Source organism: Aedes aegypti, chromosome 3 (genome assembly GCF_002204515.2).
Source record: "Aedes aegypti strain LVP_AGWG chromosome 3, AaegL5.0 Primary Assembly, whole genome shotgun sequence".
In the NCBI taxonomy this organism is placed as follows: domain Eukaryota; kingdom Metazoa; phylum Arthropoda; class Insecta; order Diptera; family Culicidae; genus Aedes; species Aedes aegypti.
In genome coordinates, this window is record NC_035109.1 from 220,581,368 (window position 1) to 220,604,488 (window position 23,121).

The following is a 23,121-nucleotide window of genomic DNA, read 5'->3' on the forward strand; positions in this document are numbered from 1 at the left end:
TTTTTGGTACACTTATGCTAAGATGCAGATCCGAATATCAAAAAGCATAGCAGTTATTTCATACAAAAATATAGATGTCAAAACCCCTAATAAGAATAAGTAATATATTGTATGTATATTATCTGTTTTTTTTCTGTTGCTCCATGGAAAATTCAAAGTGACGAGTACTGATAAGCGGAAGTTTAGATTACGAATAATAATTTAAAAAATAAAAATTTACTTTGGATTTAGTTAAAGATGAACTATTGTACGCTTAAGAGTAGGATTTGCAAAGCGCTTGAAAATAACGAAAGGATTTATTAAAACGCTAATTGCAAATGTTGCTCAAAGAACACACATGAACCACTTTGGCTTTCATTCGCTCGCTTGCCATTGCATATCACCGAGTGTGACACAGGGAGTACAACTGTCTTACCCTGATATGCGACCCCAGGATGGCAGGAATGGCGAAAATAATCGCCAGTATCCATATCAGGACGGCAATGGTGATGGTCATCCGCGTTGCTTTCCGTCCGCCACCTAGAAAAGGATCTGTTATGGGAGTTTGTTATGCAACAGGCACACCGACCAGCCGATGACGTACCATGAGCGTGGAACTTTCGCAATGGATCAACTATGGCGAAGAACCGATCGCCGGAAAGAGCGGTCAGCGTGAATACTGACACCCCGATTGAGACGTCCTTGATGAACTCGGACGAAGTGCAGAGTAGGCTACCCCAGGGCCATGAGTCCACCGTGTAGAGAATTGACGTAAATGGAACAGTTGTCACTATGAGCAGCAAGTCTGCCAGCGCTAAGGATAATATATATCTGGAAAGAAAGGGGAAAAGAAATGTTGTGCTATAAAATCTGTGAAATTAATATGCTATTGCAAGTAGTATGAATTCATTTGCTTTGCAAAGCAGAGGAAATTTCCACGCCAAAGGAATGAGCACAGAGCAAAGAAACTAAAGGCAAGCATAGTGGCGCCAAGATTTCACAGCAATCACGTACAGAGCTTTTCTACGCCGCAACGAAAGGCGATAACTTGTTTATCTGATAATTGCCCCTATTATCGTGGTAAAGTTGGTACAACGGAGCATGTAATGCAATTTTCTTTCTCTGGCAAGCACGGGTGGACATAACCAGGATAAATGTGCTGTCGCGTTGCCTTTGGGTCTTTCGGTTCAATCTCAGAATCTTCTCGGGTTCACACCACATAAAGAGTAATTTATTGCGTCATTGTATAAATCATTGGCCTCACATTGGAATGACAGCCAGATACTGTTGCATGAGATACTCGCGTAATGATGGTGTGAAAATTTGAAGTGACGTGCAATACTTCATATAGATAGTACAATTTGTTTAATTTCAAATTTCTTCAATGCAACATTTTACCAAAGCTCAAAGTATTTAAGAGTTTTATGCTGTGTTAATTTTTTTCAGGCATTCTTCGCTTATTTGGTCTGGTCGTTCCGCTAGTTCAAGGCAAAACATAATTTTGTTTCATTTTTAAGAACGCAATGAATAACATAAAATGCATACCTCAACTTTGCTTAAGATTTGAATATAATTATTTACAGAATGTTTTACCATATCTGCATTTGCTTTTTTTTTGAAAATTTGAGAATTGGAACTTCACTTAATCTTGTTAAACTGCAAGGACATTTCCCCAGCAGAAATTGATGAAAAGGAAAAGAAATCTGGTTACCTAGTTATCTTCATTCGATAACTGATTTTGTTTTTATCTTGGTTGAATTTACAGCCAACATAACAAAAATGAGAACTCGAGCTTGTTTGTCGAATTACAAAGTAACAGTGAATTATGTTTTCACTGAGTTTAGATTGATAATGAATGTGCATCATTGTTATTATTTTTGAATATTATGTTCATAAATAACAGCAAATTTTTGAGAGATGAATGTTCTGGCATAAACTTACGCTCCAAATAATTTTAAAATATTTTTTATGATGAAAAGTTTATTTTTTCATTACCACCGTTTGTACAATTTGGATGGGAAAGATGTGTGATAATATATTTTGTCATCAACCTGTTATCAAACATGTCTGTCACGGATACACTGATAACATTCGGTTATCATTGATAATAGAATATCAAAATGATAAAAGTGATAATGAAAATTGCTATAAATTTGATATCAATCAGCTATCCGACTTTGTTCAGGTTGTGCGCCATTAGGCTGTATGACATGCAACATGTATAAGTTATAATTAAATGTTATTATTATATGATATAAATGCCACAATAGCAATTGAGCCGGAATTTGAACGTGCGAATGTAATTTGGGAGATTTTCAAACCCACATGATAACCGCTGTTATAATACATTTACAATGTATTTGACAACATCTTTCCAAAATATGTGCAAAAAAAAAACGAATAATAATATTCAAACAAATCTAACGTTTTAGCAAACCGCAAACGGCTGCTGACAATGAAACCATGCCAACTGCTTGTTGTCAAATGAGACTCTATGTACCGAACGCATCCAATTCCAGTGCGATTTCATTTCCGTACCAGTATTATCTGCCAATGTGGAACAGAAATCGAATTCCATGCGAGCAGTATCAAGTGAATCCATAATACGACGCCACATAGTCTCTTGTGTTGGTGATTAATTGCGCTTTGGAATGAATCCAACTAAGTGTACATAAGTATGCACACGTTTGACTGGGTTGCAAGTTATGCAACTGAGTGTCGAACTGCAGTAATGAATAAGATATAATTAATGCGTTCACCACTGCTATATTACTTGGGGATAACGAGCAATAAAATTAATATTCGCACATCATTATTCTGTTCCCGAAGCGATACGAAATGGAATCTATATCGGAATGAGCATTTGGACTTCTTTTGGGATCTGCTCTAATTACTGCCAAATGATTGATTGGCATTGAGAATTGAGTTCATTTAAATGCAATATTTAACAGACTGTTGCGAACATAGGGAGATGATATATCCTATTTCCGGTACTTTTGATTCGCTTTCGCCTGCTTCTCAGGTTAGTGTTCTTATGAGCACTTCCAGAGTAATTATAGGAAAGGTTTGCCATTTAACTATTTTGCCTATGTATATCGTTTGGCAAGCACTATGATACTGTATGCCTGGGAAGTCGAGACAATTTCCAAACCGGAAAAATCCTTGACAGGTGGGATTCGAACCCATGCCCCTCAGTTTGATCTTGCTGAAAAGCTGCGCGTTTACCGCTAAGGCTGATTGGGCCTCTCAAATATAAAGTTTTCATACTCGAATCCATTTCAGTTATTACCAAATTGGAAAACAAAATGTAATATAAGAAATCGGAATCATTCTACATGTTTTGGATAAGTAAAACGATATTTTATTGTAACCAATTATAACTTTTGACACCAATCGCAATTTTGAGACCTGCTAAAATAGGGCACTAAACGTTCTTTGAGGAAAACCTCAAGAGATTCCTTCAAGAATTCCTCTCTGAATATATCCAGAGAATTCTCCAGGATTTTGCCCTAGATATTCCTCTAGGAAGAACTGTTGTTCTCGTTGTTACATTTTAGACCAGTTCTGATAGGGCTCCATCAATATCTTAGTAATTCCTCCAGGTTATCGATAAAGAATTCGTCATAGGATTCCTGTAAACAATATTTACAGGGATTCCTTTATAGATTTCGCAAGGAATTTCTGCAGGAATGTATCTAGTAATTCCTCCAGTAAAAGTTTTACTGTGATTCTGTCAGAAATCCTTAAAGATCTGTTTCAGGAATTTTGACAGGAAAGCTTCGGAATTTCTCTAGAGAATTTTCAAGCGATTTATTCTGGTATTCCTTCTGAGATTCCTCAGAAAATCAAAGATTATTGCAGATAATCTTCAAGGCTACACTTTTTTTTAATTTTTTGAAGGAATTAATGTTTTAATGACTAATGATTTTATGGAGTATGTTAATGTTCATTTAGTGGTTTTCAAACCTTCAATGAATTTCTGCTAGAGTTACACTATGACAATTTTTTTCAAGGATTACTCAAGATATTTAGCTAGTGATTTCTTCAGAATTTCTTCCAAGGATTCCTCCACAGAAACATAAAAAAATATCCCCAAGTAGTCCTCTCAAGATTCTTCCAGGAATTATTCTGGAAATTCATTTCAGGCTTCCTCCCCAGATCACTCCAGGGATTCTACCAGGAAACCTGCAGGTCACAAGTTTCTTGCAGGATTTTTCCCAGAGTTAACAATGAAAATCGCGACATGAATTATTTGAATGATTTCTCTAGATAATCCTCTAGGGATTCTGCACGAATTTCAGCAGGAACTCGTTCTGAGCCTCCAACGAATCCTTCGGGGATTCCTCCAAGAAAAAAAAACGAACGAATCTTATCACGTTCTTCAAGAAGATCAGTTTGTCTTCATCAAGATCGCCTTAAGCCTAAGAACTCTCAAGTGATATTTGTTACGCGTGCCCGAGTTCAGCAAAATTTATCATGGTTCTATGCATGGGCGTAAATAGCCGTCAGACTTGAGGGGGGCCACGGCCCCTTCTCATAAGAGATAAAAGTCGTAAAGGATTTAGCTAACTTAACAATGCTTTTTTCGATAATATTTGTGAACCGATTATAGTGGCGCACTTTCATACAGAGGTAGATCAAAACCTAAAAATCGTCCAAAACCGACTGATCAACTTTCTCTGATACCAAATGTCACTTTTATGGGAAAATAGTAAAAATGTATTAAAAAATCTATGTTTTCGTTTTATATTGCCATTATTGTTGCTGTTTTATATTGGATTATTGTTGCTCAGCATTTCTGTAGCAAACAATTCATTTCTCTAAACCTCTCGAAACCAAAATGTGTACATAGGATTGAACGATACCTTTTTTGTTAGAGTTAAAAACTTTAAATCATAAAGCTGCTTGGCTACCATCATATTGAAGGATTGAAGTTTTTTGTATTCAAATAAACCTGTCGCCAGCAAATTCGTACGATAGCAGTTGTTTGAAGAAAACAAGATGGAAGGTATTTTGCTCATGGAATTATTAATATCCAATCATAGTAAGGCAGAGCAAAAGTTCGACCTTAGTGGTATAATCATAATTTTTATAAAAAACAATAGCAGTTGAAAATAAATACCATACAGTGAACCTTCAATATACAATTTCGCTAATTGTCTTAAACAAACTTTCGCCCCATTGGTAGGGTTCGACATTTTTACGACAGACATACTTTGTATAAACTTATGTTTACAGATAAATACACTCTAATTTTTCATCAAAAAATTGCCCAAAAAAAACGTTTTTCGCAAAACTAGGTGAAAATGTGAAATATTGATGACTTTTTTCCGCACGATCAGGCAAATTTTGCTAAACTTGAAGATAATATGTGAATTTGGGGTAATTTGTAAATTTCTCTGCTAGATTAAATGGGTCAAATTTTTGGCCCGCTGTTTTGAACTTTTGCCACACTAGGGCCAAAAATTGATTCCAAGCAATTATGTAGTAACTAATACACCTCAAAGCATCCTTATGATGCATAAAAACGCTCTTACATAAATAATCAAATAAGATTTTATACTTTTTCATTTCCATGCAATGAAAGTTTGATAAAACAATATAATGTTTACGTCAAAAAACAACAAATAGCCATTATTTTTCCAAATCTCAATCGATTCTTATGATATTTGTAGTGAAAGTCTCTTACACTATGGCATTTATAAGCTGTGATTTGAGCTAGAAATCCTAAACATTCGATGGTATCTTAGCATTAATCTAGAAACAAGTTTTATCTATTTTTCTTACAAATAACGCAACGTCTTTTAATTACAGAAATTTTACATGAATGCATATATATTTATAACGAAAAAAAAACATCTCTGAACCGAATTGATGTGGTGACGGACCTGGTGTAGAACACACGTCGAGGACCTGGGATCGAATCCCATTCTGGAGGTAGTTACTTATAACTCAAAAAGTTATAGTGGCGACTTCATTTGGAAGGGAAGTGAAGCTGTTGGTCTCGAAGTGAACTATCCCAGGCTTAAAAATCTCGTTAACAAAGACAAACAAAAATAATTGATGTAATGTTCATATAAACTACGTAAGACGCCAAAAATATTGGCGCAAGAAAATATAATAAAAATAAATAAAATAAATTGTATTATTATAAACCCTTATACAAGAATAAAAAGCGTGTCTTGAAACAATCTTCAGTATGAATAAAGTTTTACGTTCATTCCATAGAAACGAATAGTAACATGATCTTATTACCTTTTCAATCTAAAAACATAAGAAAATTGGTGTCAACATAACATTGAAAAAAAAAAAATGTTACTATATGTAAAGGAATTTCAATGTTCACAGTTTTGCTGTCACATTTGAGTGCCACTGCTTCACTGTCGTCTACTTACAAGCAGATTATATCTGGTCCCGACGTCTCGGAGACAAAAATTTATCGAATGGCTTATAAATTTGAATATGAAACATTTAGAAGCTCGCGAAAAATGTATACAAACAAAAGTTCGTTTACTGCACCATTGTTTATTTTCGAGATTTTTTTTTGTGAACTTTACCATAACTCTCATACCTAAACATTTCCCAGTAACAACGATTCGTTCTAGATAATAGATCACAAAATATCGTAGCTTGTTTTAAAATATGAAAATACTTTGGTTTTCTAATTAACAATACCACTACAAATGGATCAAGCCAGTTTTTCTGATTCTAGAACATGCTTCAATGAATTTCAATATCGGGAAAGGCAAAAAGGAAACAGTATGGCAGTTTGTGACGTTTTAAAATTACATATTGCTATTGCCTGTCAAACAATGGTCATCCATAAATTTATATTCAAAGTACATGTAATGCGTCTAGTATCATAAATGTTTGATACTAAAAACTAGTTTTAACTGTATTGTCATTTCTTCTCCATTTTTTTTTTTCGGGGGGCCAAGCCCATGGTTCGGGGGGGGGCCAGGCCCCCCTGGCCCCTCCCTATTTACGCCAATGGTTCTATGATGGTGTTGAGTAAAACTACCGCCATGATTGTAATTATCGATGCTTTAGCAAGGGAGCCATGATGGGAGAATCTATGTATGCTGGATTCTTCAACATTTTCGGGCACCAAATTGATGAAATTGTTTTTCTGAAAATGCAATATTGTCGAGGCGCATTGTGCGTTTCGAGTGTTTCATGCATGATATTCACGATGTCATAAGCGTGCCAACCGAAAACACACGTAGGTATCGAAAAAAAAACGGAAAGTTATAATCACAGATGTTTCAATTTGCATTTGGTTTTATCATTGATTGATAATTTTATGAAGAAGTATTTATAAATTCGTTAGCCAAACCAACATGCTAAACATATTGTGAGTTTAACTTGTCTTGAGAACTACTTGTGGAAGGTTTATGGAAGTGTTGAGGATTGTCATAAGTGATGATTACAAGTTTGAAGAGATACTTGACAGTTGCTCTCCAACACCGTCTCTAGTATGGGCCACTTTAGTCTTATGAGAGGTTTATCATTCGGTTAGTGTAGGTTTGTAGAATTACTGGTTTTATTTCTTGTTTTATAGAATTGGTGTAAGAGAATACTTCAAGAATAGCATAAAATTAACTTTGCTACTTGGGGAAGCTTGGGAGTAGCATATCATCCTTAATGTACATTTTCGAGGATTCTGAAATTAGTAATGTCAATAACGGCGCCGGCCACGTCCTTACGGTCATTGGGGAAGGGAAGGAATGTAAGAGTGACATCCATTGTTACTAAAGACCGAGTATACCTCTGCATCTTCATGGTTGCCATGGGAAGGAGTTTTGTTAGTGGGATGGCTTCAAAGCTCCATGATCAGGATTCACCTTGATAAGTGATGCGATTCATGTTTTCATACGTATTGTGAATTTAGAAATAAGAACTTTACTATTCTATTGTTTACGTAGATTTTTTCCCATTGATGAATTCAAATGGATCATTAAAATAACCAAAACGGCCGCTATGGAAAGCATAGATAGCGCCACCGTAGCCTTGTGTGTTTGACAGAACAGCAATGATGTCACAATGTTGAATCCCATACACAGTGGCTCCTTTGTTTTGATGCGGTGAGCACTGACAAAAACTACCTTCAATGATCCATTGTTGAATTCACAATTTACAGCCTCTCTAACAGTTTTTAAACAGTTGTCATAATTTTAGATAGGCCGTTTTCAAACAGGTATCCGGAAGTGTTTTTGCAGCAAGATTAACATTGAATATGTTAAGCAGCCGTTGCTGTAATTTACTTGTAGCAATGTGTGCTGCTTGGGTAGTTATCGTCCAATCAGTTTGCTTTCCTTCATCAGTAAACTTTTTGAAAAGGTCATTTTGAACAGAATGATGGTCCACATCAACGAAAGTTCAATTTTTGCCAATGAACAGTAGCCTAGGACACGATTATATAAAAATTTTAGATTCTCGCTCCAGTCCCCTTTTTGGATTGCATTTAGGTCCCATAACAACAGTGCAAAATTTCAGCTCGATCGGAGAAACTATATTTTAGCGCCAGCATTTCAAAGTTTGTATGGGATTTAATATGAGAAAACTTACTTACAGATCTCGGTAGACATAGACATAGATCATAGACATTTGACCACTCATCAACTTTTACGTGTAGCAAATTTTTATCCGTTCCAACAAATCTGATGAATATTCTACTGGTCTTGCTCTTCTAGACATAGAAAAAGCATTCGACGGTGTTTGGCATGAAGGTTTTATTGTAAAATTAAGAAACTTTAATTTTCCAACATACATTGTTAGAATAATCCAAAGTTATCTGTCAAATCGTACACTTCAGGTTAATTATCAGAACTCCAAGTCTGAAAGACTTCCTGTAAGAGCTGGTGTTCCCCAAGGCAGCATTTTGGGACCAATATTATACAATATTTTCACATCTGACTTACCTGAGTTACCTCAGGGATGTCAAAAATCTTTGTTTGCGGATGACACAGGCCTCTCCGCCAAAGGACGAAGCCTGCGTGTCATCTGTAGTCGATTGCAGGGTTTGGATATTTTTTCTTCATACTTGCAAAAATGGAAGATTTCTCCTAATGCTTCTAAAACTCAAATAATAATATTCCCACATAAACCAAAAGTTCTTTATTTGAAACTTTCAAGTAAACATGTTGTCACAATGAGAGGGGTTCCAATAAATTGGTTAGATGAAGTAAAGCAGTGTTTCCCAAACTTTTTTGACTTTCGCCCCCTTGAGACCAATATTTTCTGGAATCGCCCCCCTAATACAAAATTTGAATAATTGTATTTAGCGTTAAACTTACGTTGAAGTATTGATCAATATCTCATCATATAGTATACCGAAAATTAATCACATTTAAAGGGTGTAGCAGTCGAAAATAATGCTTCAATAAAAATATCCCAAAATGGGTGTCTTCCACTTGTATATCCATAAAAAAGGCATGCATTATCTATCATATGCATCAAATACTTTTGTATCAATAAATCTGTCATCCTAGCATATGTGCGATCATCGGAAAAGTTTTGGCTCACTTTCTGCTTTTTTGTCTTCTTTTGTTAATGTACCTTAATTTGTAGAAATAAATTTACGAAATTTTGGGTAATATATTTTCGGTTGATCTGGATATAGCCCAATCTATATATAAAGTATAAAAAAATTGATGAACCCAGACTTTTTTCAACTCTTCATTCACTGAAAGATAACGTTCAATATTGGTTTTGTTTTTAGTCTTTGCTCCATGCAATTTTATGTCGCTCAGGCCTATTTCTGAGTAGGGTAATTTACGTATATGGCATTCAGTGATTATATCATTGGAACCCGATATTTGTCCACCAAAGTCACATACATTTATTTATAAAATGCTCTGTACTATAAATACTGATTAAAATGCGTGATAAAAAATATGAGTAGTCTACCAAATGCATGAGAAATAATCGAAACTAAAATGGCCTTATTCTAAAGATCCCCTAACAAAAAGTCACCAAATTTTACTTTGGAATTGGAAATAAATTTCGAACATAGCCAAAAGTTCTCACATATTTTCTGCTTTCAAAATGCATTCAATATTATTTTTGGCAAAAACCATTCAGATCTCAATGACAATCGTCAAATTTGTCTATCAAAACTTAAAAATGAGCGCGTTTAGAGGTAAAGAACAGATTAAATAGTTAGGTGTTAAAGAAGGTATCCTTCCTCAGATGTATATGCTTTTATTAAAATATGAGTGTCTCTTACAAACTTTGTATTTATTTTTATTTTTCAATTGCTCCCACTTTCGCCCCCTTTCTAGCACTTTCGCCCCCCAAATTCAACTTTACAAATTTTCGCCCCCCTGGATCTGAAAATCGCCCCCCGGGGACGAATTCGCCTACTTTGGGAATCACTGAAGTAAAGTATCTACGGCTCATGCTAGATAAGAATTTAACTTTCAAAAATCACATTAAGGGCATTCAAGCCAAATGTAACAAATATGTAAAATGTCTCTATCCCCTTATTAATAGAAAATCAAAACTTTGTCTTAAGAACAAGCTTTTGATATTCAAACAAATTTTCAGGCCAGCCATGTTGTATGCTGCACCAATATGGTCCAGCTATTGTAATACCAGAAAGAAAGCTCTGCAGAGAATTCAAAATAAAATTTTGAAAATGATTCTGAGGCTTCATACCTGGTATAGTACCAATGAGTTACATGTTACATGTGGAAAAAATGTCATATAAAATAATAAATAATTTCAGGCAAAAATCGTTACAATCTTCTTTTGCTACGATTAATGCGTTTTATATTTAGGTTAAATTAGGATAAGTGAATCAAAAATGTATTTTTTTTCTTATAAGCAGGTGAAATCAACTCACCTGTAAAAAAATCTGAACTGCTACGGTAAATGAAATGTTATATGTTGTTAACAAAATGTTAATAAAATCTTAGATTTGTTTTACCAAATTAGGATGATAGAGTTGTCTAATAACACAGAACACCTAGGTATAAGAAATGAATGTAATGTTCGGAATGATACTAATAAAGAAATTATAAGCGTCAAAAGTCGTTCGAGTTGGCGCTTTTATAAGTTTTGAACACAACTTACAATAGTGGATACAACTTTTCGGTTTTCCATATAAAATGATCAACTTTAATAAGGTAGATCTCAGTTATGTATGCACCGATTGCAATGCAATTTTCACATAATCTCAACTTAAATTCAAACATACATTTATGAATATTTTTTCCAATCACGACTGTAAAAGTAATAACGATTTTACTAAAGTGAAGTTCAAATCAAATCGTTATTATGCTAACAAAATCGTAAAGTTACTGAGTACCATTTTCAAAGCTGATTGAATTTATTTGTTTTATGTATTACTGTAGAATTCCGTACAACTCTAATAAAACTATGCTAAAACTGAACATTACAGCGATCTCTCAGCAAAATGCTACGATCACACGTTCAATTTTTAACAATGAATGTTTGTTTGTTTGAATTCATTTGCCATTCCAGTTGACAACCGCTCTCCGCGCGTGATACACGTCTTTTCGCAAGCTCGTACACACAGATTACAAACAACTTTGTAGAAGACCGTTTTCGTCTAATCTTTCACTCTGAAGCTCAAAATGTATCTTTCCGCGTAAAACTGCTTTCTGGATCATAGTGCGTTGGCAGAAGAGTGATGATTGCTGGAGATTATTTTGAAGTGATCAATTAATTTGTGCACCTTAGATCTTTGGTAACGTCAGATTAGAACTCTAACAGAGGAACTCGAAGATGTCTCACTGCCTTGCGATCTGGTAAACTTCACCCCCGTACTATGTTTAGGGGAACTGGGAGTAATTTGCCCATGAAAGCAGCGATTTTAGATGTGTAAAACATAATTGTATGCTCTTTTTAATTACGGTCGAATAAAAAAACACGTTTTCTAACAAATAGTGGAAACAGCTTTGCATTTTAGCTTTGATCTTTAAAATAGAAAACATTTTTTTTTACATTCAACTCAGTATTGGTCACAAAATGTTAGTTTATATCTATATATTTCGACATTGTTTTCTTTATATATTTTTTAAGAAAGATCCACCGTGGACTATACTTTGTTATAGTCTTCAGTATTTTAGCTAAAGGTGTTAAATTAAATCCAGCATTTATGCTTCACAAACCAAAAGAAATAATTCCAAAGAATCATGATGGTAGTCTTCCACGAATTTTTCCTTTTTTATGGTATTGGATGAAAAACGTTTCCTTGAATAGACAATGGCAATCATTTTCCAAACGTAAAAATAGATTGGATTTCAATAGAAAAAAAAAACATCAGAGCTTGCCACTGGCAAGAAGCATGTCCTGCCGTTGGTCCTTCGTCGCCAAATGATACCATTCTGTAGTTTGGCATCTACGTACATCGCTCAGTTTCTTGTTATTTTTGGTTGATTTTCATTGGAACTGAACACACAATGCATGCGTCAATGTCCGTTGGATAATTGAATGCATATTATCAACAGATCGCAGCACATGCTAAAAAGCATGCAAGGAAGCATGAAAAATCACATCCCATTGGGTGTACAATTTATCAGCGTCATGCTTGCAGCTCTGACGTCGTCGTCGTCGTCGGTTGATGAGATGAACGGGCTTTGCCTTCAACTTCACTGTTCTGTTGCAATCAGACGAGTGGGTTTGCATTGTCCTTGGGTTTGCTTTTAAGAAAATTGAGTTGCTTGACAAAGTGTGGAGCTAAGATGCTTTCGGAGGTTTTTACACCTAACACTTTGATATTCATCAATGTATGTTCTACATTAACGCATAATTACAAGATACTAAATTCATTAAAGTGTATGGAACTTGAATTTAGAAAAAGGTGATGGAGTAATGCTGGGTGAAGGTTTGTACGTAGCTAGTCATACAAGATAACTGCGTTATTAACGCTCAAACCCCCTGAACCGTCTGAATTTCCATCATAATCATATTTTTTTGTCAAACCAGATGCACTCAATAATCATAAAATAACACTCTGAAAGCTAGAAGAATTTCTTAGTTTTTTTTTCAAATTTCTGATAATAAAAACTCTTATTGAAGAAATTCTCTATATAAAATAGAAATGGCTTAATACACACATACAGTTTTTTTTCAGGGTTTCTGTGTCGTGTGCGGAAAAATACCCATTTCAAACTTTTTCCCCGATTTACTCTATTATTCTACCAAAGCTTCATACGCTGCTCTTAAAAGTTCAACCAAAATGATAACTATTGAATTTAAAACCGCACTTACGTGTTGGGTACATTTCGCATGGCTCGATGTCGCAGGAACACGATGATGAGCGTTCCGTTGCCCAGCACACCAACGATAAATATAGCAGCGAACAGAATCGGCACGATGTAGGTTTCCGGTCTCCGCACGTACGGTGTGTAGGGAACTTCCGTCGTTGACACGTTGGCAACTTCGGCGGTGTAGTTGTTGAACAGGGTCTCCAGCAGGGAAAACTCTTCTGCGCCACCGTAGTCTCGTGCACTGCCAGCAGATTCCTGAAAGATGACACTGCCGTACACCCGGTCCGGGATGCTTCCGTTAATGACATCGTCCGGTGGCAAAAAGTCCGAACCGAAAATTGACTCTCTTTTACCCCCTGGGTCCAACATGACTCACGCTGCTTTTCGGGGATTCGGGTGCTACAGTAAGGATGTTTGGGACTATATCGGCTAGTTTTGGAGGTTCAATGGCTTCATAATCGGTGGCAGTGATATTGGATGATAATTAATTTCTTCATCTGCGAATTGAAGAGAGAAAATGACAATAATGATGAATTTTATCTACACACAATCAAATGGAGGTCAAGGTTATGAAGAAACGTTTAGGGAAAGGAATGTAATGTGGGGAATCAAAATGATAAGCGTATACTTTTTCTATTCTTTTATTTGCATCATTTCAAACAAAACATTCATTTCTAATATTGAAGTGTTCTACACTATTATCCTAATATGGTAAAACTAATGTTAGCTTGTATGAATATAGTATTAAGGCTAAGTAGCCCGTCATTCGTTTTGGCAACAATGATGCCTTTTCAGCTTGCCTTTCAAAGTGATATAACTAAGTCTTGATAGTTTATATCGACTTGAAAAAGTATCACTATACGCGCTAACATGTATAAAATATTCTGATACTTTTTCAGCTGTGTTAGTTAAAAACCAACTGGTTTTCTTTGATTCGAAATCGTGAGATTAATCAGCAACAATCATCAACGACGCGTACAAATTTCAATGACGGCCTACTTCGCCTTAATTGGAAGTATTTGAAGCATTAGGATTAATACTCCATATTTGCCTGAACGAAGAAAAAATATGCAAACTTTTTTTGCAATCGACTACAGATGACACACAAACTTCGTCCTTTGGTGGAGAGGCCTGTGTCATCAGCAAACAAGGATTTTTGACATCCCTGAGATAACTCAGGTAAGTCAGATGTGAAAATATTGTATAATATTCACCCCAAAAAGCTGCCATGAGGAGCACCAGTTCACCAGGAAGTCTTTCAGACCTGGAGTTCTGATAATTAACCTGAAGTGTAAGATTTGACAGACAACTTTGGATTATTCTAACAATGTATGTTGGAATATTTGTTTTTTTTTTTTAATTTTACAATCAAACCTTCATGCCAAACACTGTCGAATGCTTTTTATAAGAAGAGCAAGACCACTTGAATGGCCTCAGATTTGTTGGAACGGATCAAATTTGTTACACGTTAAAGTTGATGATGGAGGAAAGCGAACTGATTGGACGTACTAGAAGCAGGATTTTTGCCTGGTTTTAAAATAGGTACAACCTTAGCATTTTTCCATTTGTCAGGAAAATATGCCAACTTAAGATATGTATTAAATATATATACAAAGAATGATAAACTACTTTCTGGAAGTTTCTTGATGAGGATGTAGAAAATTCCATCATCGCCAGGAGCTTTCATATTTTTGATTATTTTGATTAATAGCTCTTACTTCTTTCATATCACATTCCCAGAAATTCAAAAAAACGTTCTCTTGATTGAGAATGTTTTCGAAGTCCTGAATTACTTGATTTTCTATTTGACTAGTAAGTCCTAAATAAAAATTGTGCGCGCTTTCAAACTGCATAGCAAGTTTATGAACTTTTTCGCAATTAGCTAGTAATAATTTGTTTCCTCTTTCAGTGGCGAAGAGAGTCTTCAATAGGTTATTTTACCAAAGTTACGCTACCAGTGACGTGCTAGCTATAAATAATATAGAAGCTCTCAAATGAAATAGAACGCTAGATTCATCAGTTTTCCCTATCTGTGTGAAAAGTTGTAAAGAAATATAAAGTTTCTAAAAACATATCAATTATAGGTGGTAATTTAGCTATCATTACCTCATAAACAAATTAATTTAATCGAAAATCAGTAGCTCATAGTTTTGGTTCGTGCAAATGCAATATTATGTACCTATTCACCTTCACATTCATCATAATTGCCACGTTTAAACACCCCACTAGCACTATCCTGCTGGAATATCGCTAATTTGACACTCATTCACGATATACGAGTCCATCATAAAGAATAGCGTTTTATGCGAGCGTCAAAACAATGAATGCCTTCGAAATTGATTGCCGTCGTCGAGGGGAGGGGAAAATTGAGTTTGATTGTTCATGCGGTCAAATTGAGTTTCCGAACGACAAGCGATGAGCTTTAACACCCTGGCGATAAAAAAGCCGTAATGGGTCGTGAAATGTGAAAATTGTTTTCCGTTACGACCACCGGTCAGGCGATGTTGGGTCGATAAATATTCTTTTGTTGCCAACCAGTGCTTCCGTTTTGAGGTATTATGGAAAATTTATTAGTTTGGAGTAATTTCCGTAGTGTTTGCATAAATGGATGGGAAGGTAGTCTAAACATAAGCGATTCTTTTTCGGGTACCGTAATCCGGGGGCATAAGGTTTTGCAGTTTACAGGTGCACGACAAACCACGTGCCAAATGTACAAATTGAAATTGAAACTGCGAGAAGAAACCACGTGCTCCGGTGGGGATCGAATCCCTATTCGCTAGATGTGCACTTCAACCTACAAGCTGCGAAGCCCCTCGAAAGACCCTGACGCTCCGAGACGAACTGAACTCGATTACCGTAAAACGGGGTAGCTTTGATGGTTTTTTTTTTTAAGAAAACTTGAATATTTATGCATGCTGTTTGAAAGAATTATAATTTATATTTTTGAAACAAGTACTAGTATCCTAACTATCGATTGCAGTTGATAGATTGACAAAAGATTTATTCTGAATGGATATATAATTTTTCATATAATCGCAAGTCGGTTTTCTGTTTTGGGTTAACTTTGATAATGAAGCATCAATCGAACAAAATTGAATGAATTACGGAACATTCATAAGGCGTTGCATACCTCTAGGCGTTTAACGCTATATGGATATTTCTGACTTAGATTACGAAGATGTTTCCAGTTTGTGAAAATAGTTATCGCAAAGAGATTTGAGACCGAATTCAAGTTTTACTACAACTAGGCTGTCAAATATAAGTGACGAACACATAAGTGATCGTAGAACATATTGTTTGTGAGCGTTTCAAAATTGCTTAAATTTTTTAATTTTTGTATATCTGCATATATATCCTCAAATGTACTTGATTCCAACGAAAATAGCTTTGACATGAAGTGTCATACTAATAATCTTTACTTTTGCACTCGTTTTGCTTAATTGGTTAACAGAAACTTTGTTATTTCGTTTAGTAGTCTCGCACTATCAAAGTTACCCGCATTATCAAAGTTACCCCTTTTTACGGTACCCCAAAGCACATGGAATCATCATTTCGGATGCATGAGATGTACATTTGACACATACATCATCGTGTACATGTATACATCAAAGCGAGAGAGATGATATTTTTTAGACATCGACATTGTGCCCATTCGCTAACTACCAATCGGTCTATCGGCTACCTACACTTAGGTATCGGTCAGGAAACTTAGTGCGTAGTCGTCGTCCAACAAGTCGTGTACATGTAAACTTCAAAACTTGGAGCCTTATAACAGCAAGATTCCTTAGGCGGAAATAACTAGACAATTAATTAACTGTGCAAATATATCACCTTGTTAAATATGTACTACTATAAAACTGCCTAAAAATACTTATGAAACAATAACATACATCTCCAAAATCTTACAAAAACATAAGGGCGGAAACTACTTTTTTTTCGTCTATGAATCCCGTTGTCATTTTCGTCCGCTTTCTCCTTTGTGAAGAATTGGGCGAAAACTTCAAAGCTTGCCAACAAACGGCGAAGCACATTGTTTTTCACATTTCTTGCACAATATTGATTGTAAAAATATGTTTCTTCAAAATACGTAGTGAACGTCTAACGAGCCCGACAAGCAAGTATAGTTATGAATTTATCCGGAATTCAGCTTTTTCTCGATAAAGACATTCTTTGGTGATTAACGTTGTTAAGTGTTGATGTTGAAATTCCATTGTAAAAAAAATGTTAGACGCCGCCGCTGTGGTAACCGAGTGTGATAATATCTCACAATATATTAAAAACCCTCGGAATGATGCAATACCACCATCAGATAATATTCCTTCTGCTGGATGCTTCAATGAAGTGTGTACCAGTGGCCTGCTGGAATTTTCCATGGAATTATCTTTGAGCTTGCCTGCAATCGAAAATGCAAATGGAACGATGCTTGATATTTCTCGAGATATTTCCTTCAAGAGCATCCAGGCATCAACCCTGAAAGATGGATGCAAAACACAGAACCACTTGATTTACGATTCTGTCCACCTGTACAACAAACGTCTCCAGTCTGCTTCACCAGTGATCGAGAATGGTCAAAAGATACCCCCCAGGATCTAAGAACTAAAACAATGATCACCGACAGAAATTATAAAGACCATGATCAACACCATTTGTCTCGCGGATCTCAATAAATCAAATCGACGTCTGAAAATATTGCCAGTGACCCTAACAACAACTCTTCCAGGTGTGCATTTACTTAAAAACAGATGACTCAAAATCTAATTCTAATAAAGTCTTATAACTAGCGCACTCGCTGAATTTTAATCTTCCAGATCGATTAGTTTACGTGCCACAGACGCCTATGTGCATCATCGCTATACATCTTCCACCATTCCTGTCAGAAACATCGAATTCTTATAAAACATGCAAATCAAACTCGTTTGTAAAATAATGTATATGTATTGCAGTTTTTCCACCCATATTGATGCCAAATCGTTCCGCATTAAGCTCGACCGATGTACCAGGAAAGCTCCCGGTCTGTGTGAGAATTGTTCATCTTCCAGTACCTATATCTGGGCGTGTTAAATCATGCGTTCCGCAGAGAAAATCGTCTGTCTCCAACAAGGCCGGTCCCTCAGATATGAAGCTATACAACGTACTCTGCTGTCCCCGTTACAGGAAGAGGCAACCATAGTTGGCCTATGGAACTCTAAAACAAAGCAAAAAATCCACTAGGTACAATCAATACAATTATGCATATCACATGGGTTGAAATTGCAACTAAGCTATCTTAATTTTAAAATCAGAAAATCTTTACGAAATCACTAATCTGAAAAAGGTCGATATTAATAATCGTTAGTGCAAAAGAACGCAAACAGGCGAAACAGATGACGTGATACATTCATTTATTTAGTTAACACCTATGCCGATAACACTGAATCAACAATTTCACGCCTCAATACTCGGTTCGTGGCCGCATCTCTCCATCCTCGGTTCTGCCCCACGCTCGCCAAATCGATACGCACTTGATATACCCACCTAGCTCGCTGCGCTCCACGCCTTTTTGTACCTACCGGATTCGAAGCGAACACGATCTTTGCAGGGTTGCTGTCCGAAATTCTTGCATCATGCCCTACCCATCGTATCCTTCCATCTTTGGCCACCTTCTGGTTACTGGGTTCGCCGTAGAGTTGGGCGAGATCGTGGTTCATCCTTCGCCGCCACACACCGTTTTCCTGCACACCGCCAAGGATCGTCCTAAGCACCCGACGTTCGAAGACTCCAAGTGCTTGCAAGTCCTCCTCGAGCATCGTCCACAAATCATGTCCGTAGAGGACTACTGGCCTTATAAGCGTTTTGTATATGGTACATTTGGTGCGGGTGTGAATCTTATTTGACCACAGCTTCTTGTGGAGGCCATTGTAGGCCCGACTTCCACTGATGATGCGCCTCCGTATTTCACGGCTAACGTTATTGTCAGCCGTCTGCAACGATCCAAGGTAGATGAACTCGCCGACCACCTCGAATGTATCCCCGTCTATCGTAACACTGCTACCTAGGCGAGCCCTGTTGAACAAAAGGCACGAAAAACCATCACCTTGTCGTAGCCCCTAGCGGTATCCAAACAAACTGGAGTGTTCGCCTGAAACCTTCACAAAATTTCGCACACCTTCCATCGTCACTCTCATCAGTCTCGGGAGCTTCCCGGGAAAGCTGTTCTCGTCCATAATTTCCCTTAGCTCTACGCGGTCGATACTATCGCATGCCGCCTCGAAATCGATGAAAAGGTGATGCGTTAAACCTGGTATTCATGATAGTTTTGGAGGATTTGCCGTACAGTAAAGATCTGGTCCGTTGTTGATCGGCCGTCAACGAAGCCGGCTTGATAATTTCCCACGAACTCGATTACTATAGGTGACAGACGACGGATGATGATCTGGGATAATACTTTGTAGGCCGCATTTAGAATGGTGATCGCTCGAAAGTTCTCACAATCTAACTTGTCGCCTTTCTTGTAGATGGGGCATATTAGCACTTCCTCCAACTCCCCGGTAGCTGTTCTGTTTCCCAGATTGTGCCTATCAGTCGGTGCAGACAAATGGCCAGCTTCTCCGGGCCCATCTTTATAAGTTCAGCTCCAATACCATCCTTACCAGCAGCTTTATTGTTCTTGAGCTGTTGAATGACATTCTTAACCTCTCTCAATGTGGGCTGGTTGGTTTCCATCGCCCGCAGTTCTGACAAAGGCATTTCCTCCGTTTTCCCGTTATTCATTGCCTGTGCTCTCAGCTCCATTCAGGTGCTCCCATCCTTATCCCTGCACATCTCGGCTCGTGGCACGAAGCCATTGCTGGATGCGTTAAGCTTCTGATAGAACTTACGTGTTCCTTGAGACCGGCACAGCTATTCCATCTCCTCGCACTCCGCCTCCTCCAGGCGGCGTTTTTTCTCCCGGAAGAGATGGGTCTGCTGTTGCCGGTTCCGTCTATAACGCTCCACGTTCTCAGATTTGGTACCACTTCTAGTACTGCATTTGGTCCCTCGCTAGTGCAAAAGGTACCCAAGTTTGTCAGATCGCAGTACACTTTTCACGGCATTCTAGATTACCTTATGAGCCATAAAATTTTGCGCAACTGCAAGGGACATGGAGGTTTTTAATTTGTCTTTGGTTTAACCTAAGATAAGATCGGACACCTGGCTTCTTTTAGTTGTTCTTCTTTTCATCCATGAGCCCAGTTGTGAATTTTCCACCCTTGCGTGTTACGTAAAAACAGTGTTGCCATTTGTATGGAAGACGGTACATTATTTCACAAAAAAATATTCCTAATTATTATTTATTTTTTAATTGTATTGATTACGTGAATTATAGTGTATTCTTCTTCTTGGCATTACGTCCTCACTGGGACAGAGCCTGCTTCTCAGCTTAGTGTTCAATTAGCACTTCCACCAGTTATTTACTGAGAGCTTTTATTGCCAAAGTGGCCATTTTCGCATACGTATATCGTATGGCAGGTGCGATAATACCTTATGCCCAGGGAAATGAAATTTCCATTGCGAAAAGATCCTGGACCGACCGAGAATCGAACCCAGACACCTTCAACATGGCTTTGCTGTGTAGCTGCGGACACTAAAATTTGTTTTTTCAATTGGTTTTTCAATTCGAATAATTTCAATCAATTCAGTTTTTCATATATTTACTTTAGACATATTTATAGGGCCTTCCTTAGCCAAGCGGTTAGAGTGCACGGCTACAAAGCAAAGCCATGCTGAAGGGTTCTGGGTTCGATTCGCAGTCGGTCCAGGATCTTTTCGTAATCGAAATTTTCTCGACTTCCCTGAGCATCGAGTATCATCTTATCTGCCACACGATATACGAATGCGAAAATGGCAACTTTGGCATAGAAAGCTCATAATTAATAACTCTGGAAGTGTTCAGTGAACACTAAGCTGAGAATTAGGCTCTGTCCTAGTGAGGACGTAATGCCAAAAAAAGAAGAAAAAGGCATATCTATCAAAGGCAAAAGTTCTGTCACTTCGCCTTGTGCCGTCTTCTCCTGGAAATGTTACTATTACTTGTAGTTTTGCAACATACAGTTTCAAATTTTTTATTCATTTCGATCTGATTTAGTTTCACTTGTTTGTTAGGTTTACATCAGTCGGCTACGAACTTTTATGCATAACGACCCAATATAGTAATCCGGCAACACGGGCAAAACCAAAACAAACGCATCCGATGGTAACTTTCCACACTCAGCTACACACTCGCAGACATCAAATTCAACCAATCAGCGACTGGATCACAAACTGGATTCAATTTTATTCCCAGTTGTCCTATCTTTATCTTAGGGTTTAACCATCACCAGATAGTGGTTGTGGCGTACTGAAAGCAATGCTTTTTCGCGCTGCAGCAACAAGCAAGGCGGCACAAGCGTGGCGTCGAAAAGCGTAGCGCGTGGCGTTGTTAACCATTGCGGCGATGCAGCACTGCTACCTTGAAGATCTGTTGCCGCCTAGCAACCAGCCGGTTGTTGATTTTGACTGCTATATAAACCATACAATTTCTGTACTCTAGTCAGTTTGAGATTCAGCTTCAATAAAGAAATAATCAATCTTCAAACAAGTCTTCATCAATATCCTACAGAACATGGTCGATTTGTGATTCTATCTGCTGTGGTGATCTCCAGGTGTATCGGTATGGAAGGCTGTGCTGGAAGTAGGTGCTGCGAATGGCCATATTCTTGAAGGCGGCGAAATCAATTAGTCGTAGGCCGTTTTCGTCCGTCAGCCGGTGGGCGCTGAACTTTCAATAGTCGGTCTGAACTCCTCCTCCTGGCCAATCTGAGCGTTTAGATGATGATTTTGACGTCATGGCTTGGGCAGCTGTCGTACTCACGTTCGAGCTGCTCATAAAAACCGTCTTTGTCATCATCAGTGCTTCCGAAGTGAGGGCTGTGCACGTTTTTTATGCTGAAGTTGAAGAACCGGCCTTTGAGCCTCAACTTGCACATTCTCTCATTGATCGGTCACCACCCGATCACGTGCCTCTTTATATCACCCATCACTATAAAAGCTGTTCCCAGCTCGTGTGTGTTGCCGCAGCTCTGGTAGAGAGTATGGTTACCTCTAGACGCTCGCACCATTGATCCCTTCCAACACACTTCCTGTAACGCTAGGATGCCGAATCCTCGGTTCTTCAGCATGTCGGCGAGTATGCGTATGCTCCCGATGAAGTTGAGAGATTTACAGTTCCACGTACCGAGCTTCCAATCGCTAGTCCCTTTACGTCACTGTGGTCTTCGCTGACTGTCCTGGTTCGTATTCTCTCGTTGATTATTCGTTGCTTGATTTTTTTTGCGGCTGGCTTGCAGAGCCTGACACCAACCCCCTAGATTTCCGGAGGACCATTCCCCCTAAATGTTCGGAGGACCATAGTGCGCAGTTTAGCTTAGAGTCCTTCTCTGGCACTCGGACGATGATCAGCCGCCCCTGACATGGGGAATAGACGCTGTTGTGAGGCGTTCCTAACATGGAGTACAGACGCTCCAGGTTTGCAGGAGCAACGTGACGTGATAAAGAAGCGGGCGATAAAATAACGACGAATTTGCTGCTGTCAAACCAATCGGGCGAAGCCATGTGAGTGTGTTCCGCACTTAGAAAAGTTAAAAGGGCGTAAACAACATTTTTATTATTTTTTCTGGGTTGGAATGAATCAATTTTTATATTATCCCATAATATTAAGATTCAAAACACACTTAACATGAAAATATAACATTTTATAAGAAGTGTCAACAAATTTATTTATAATTAAATATTCGTGTGCATAAGCATTCCATTTATTTTAATTTGCATTTTTCTCAGATCAACTACAAAGCGACATTCGCCCTTATTCTATGAAATGCTTGATTTATTTTTATTCGATTTGTGTCAC

At 37.6% G+C, this 23,121-nt stretch overlaps 1 protein-coding gene across 1 annotated transcript in view; it reads right to left on the minus strand.

Moving 5' to 3' along the window:
• LOC5578188 (neuropeptide CCHamide-1 receptor) overlaps positions 1-23,121 on the minus strand; it is a 196,955-nt gene that overhangs the window by 58,299 nt on the left and 115,535 nt on the right. Inside the window, exons 3-5 of the mRNA XM_021851237.1 lie at positions 13,219-13,714; positions 584-810; positions 416-519 (exon numbers count right to left, since the gene is read on the minus strand). Coding sequence (XP_021706929.1) covers positions 416-519; positions 584-810; positions 13,219-13,586 — 699 coding nt within the window. The 5' untranslated portion in view covers positions 13,587-13,714. The remainder of the gene's footprint in view (positions 1-415; positions 520-583; positions 811-13,218; positions 13,715-23,121) is intronic.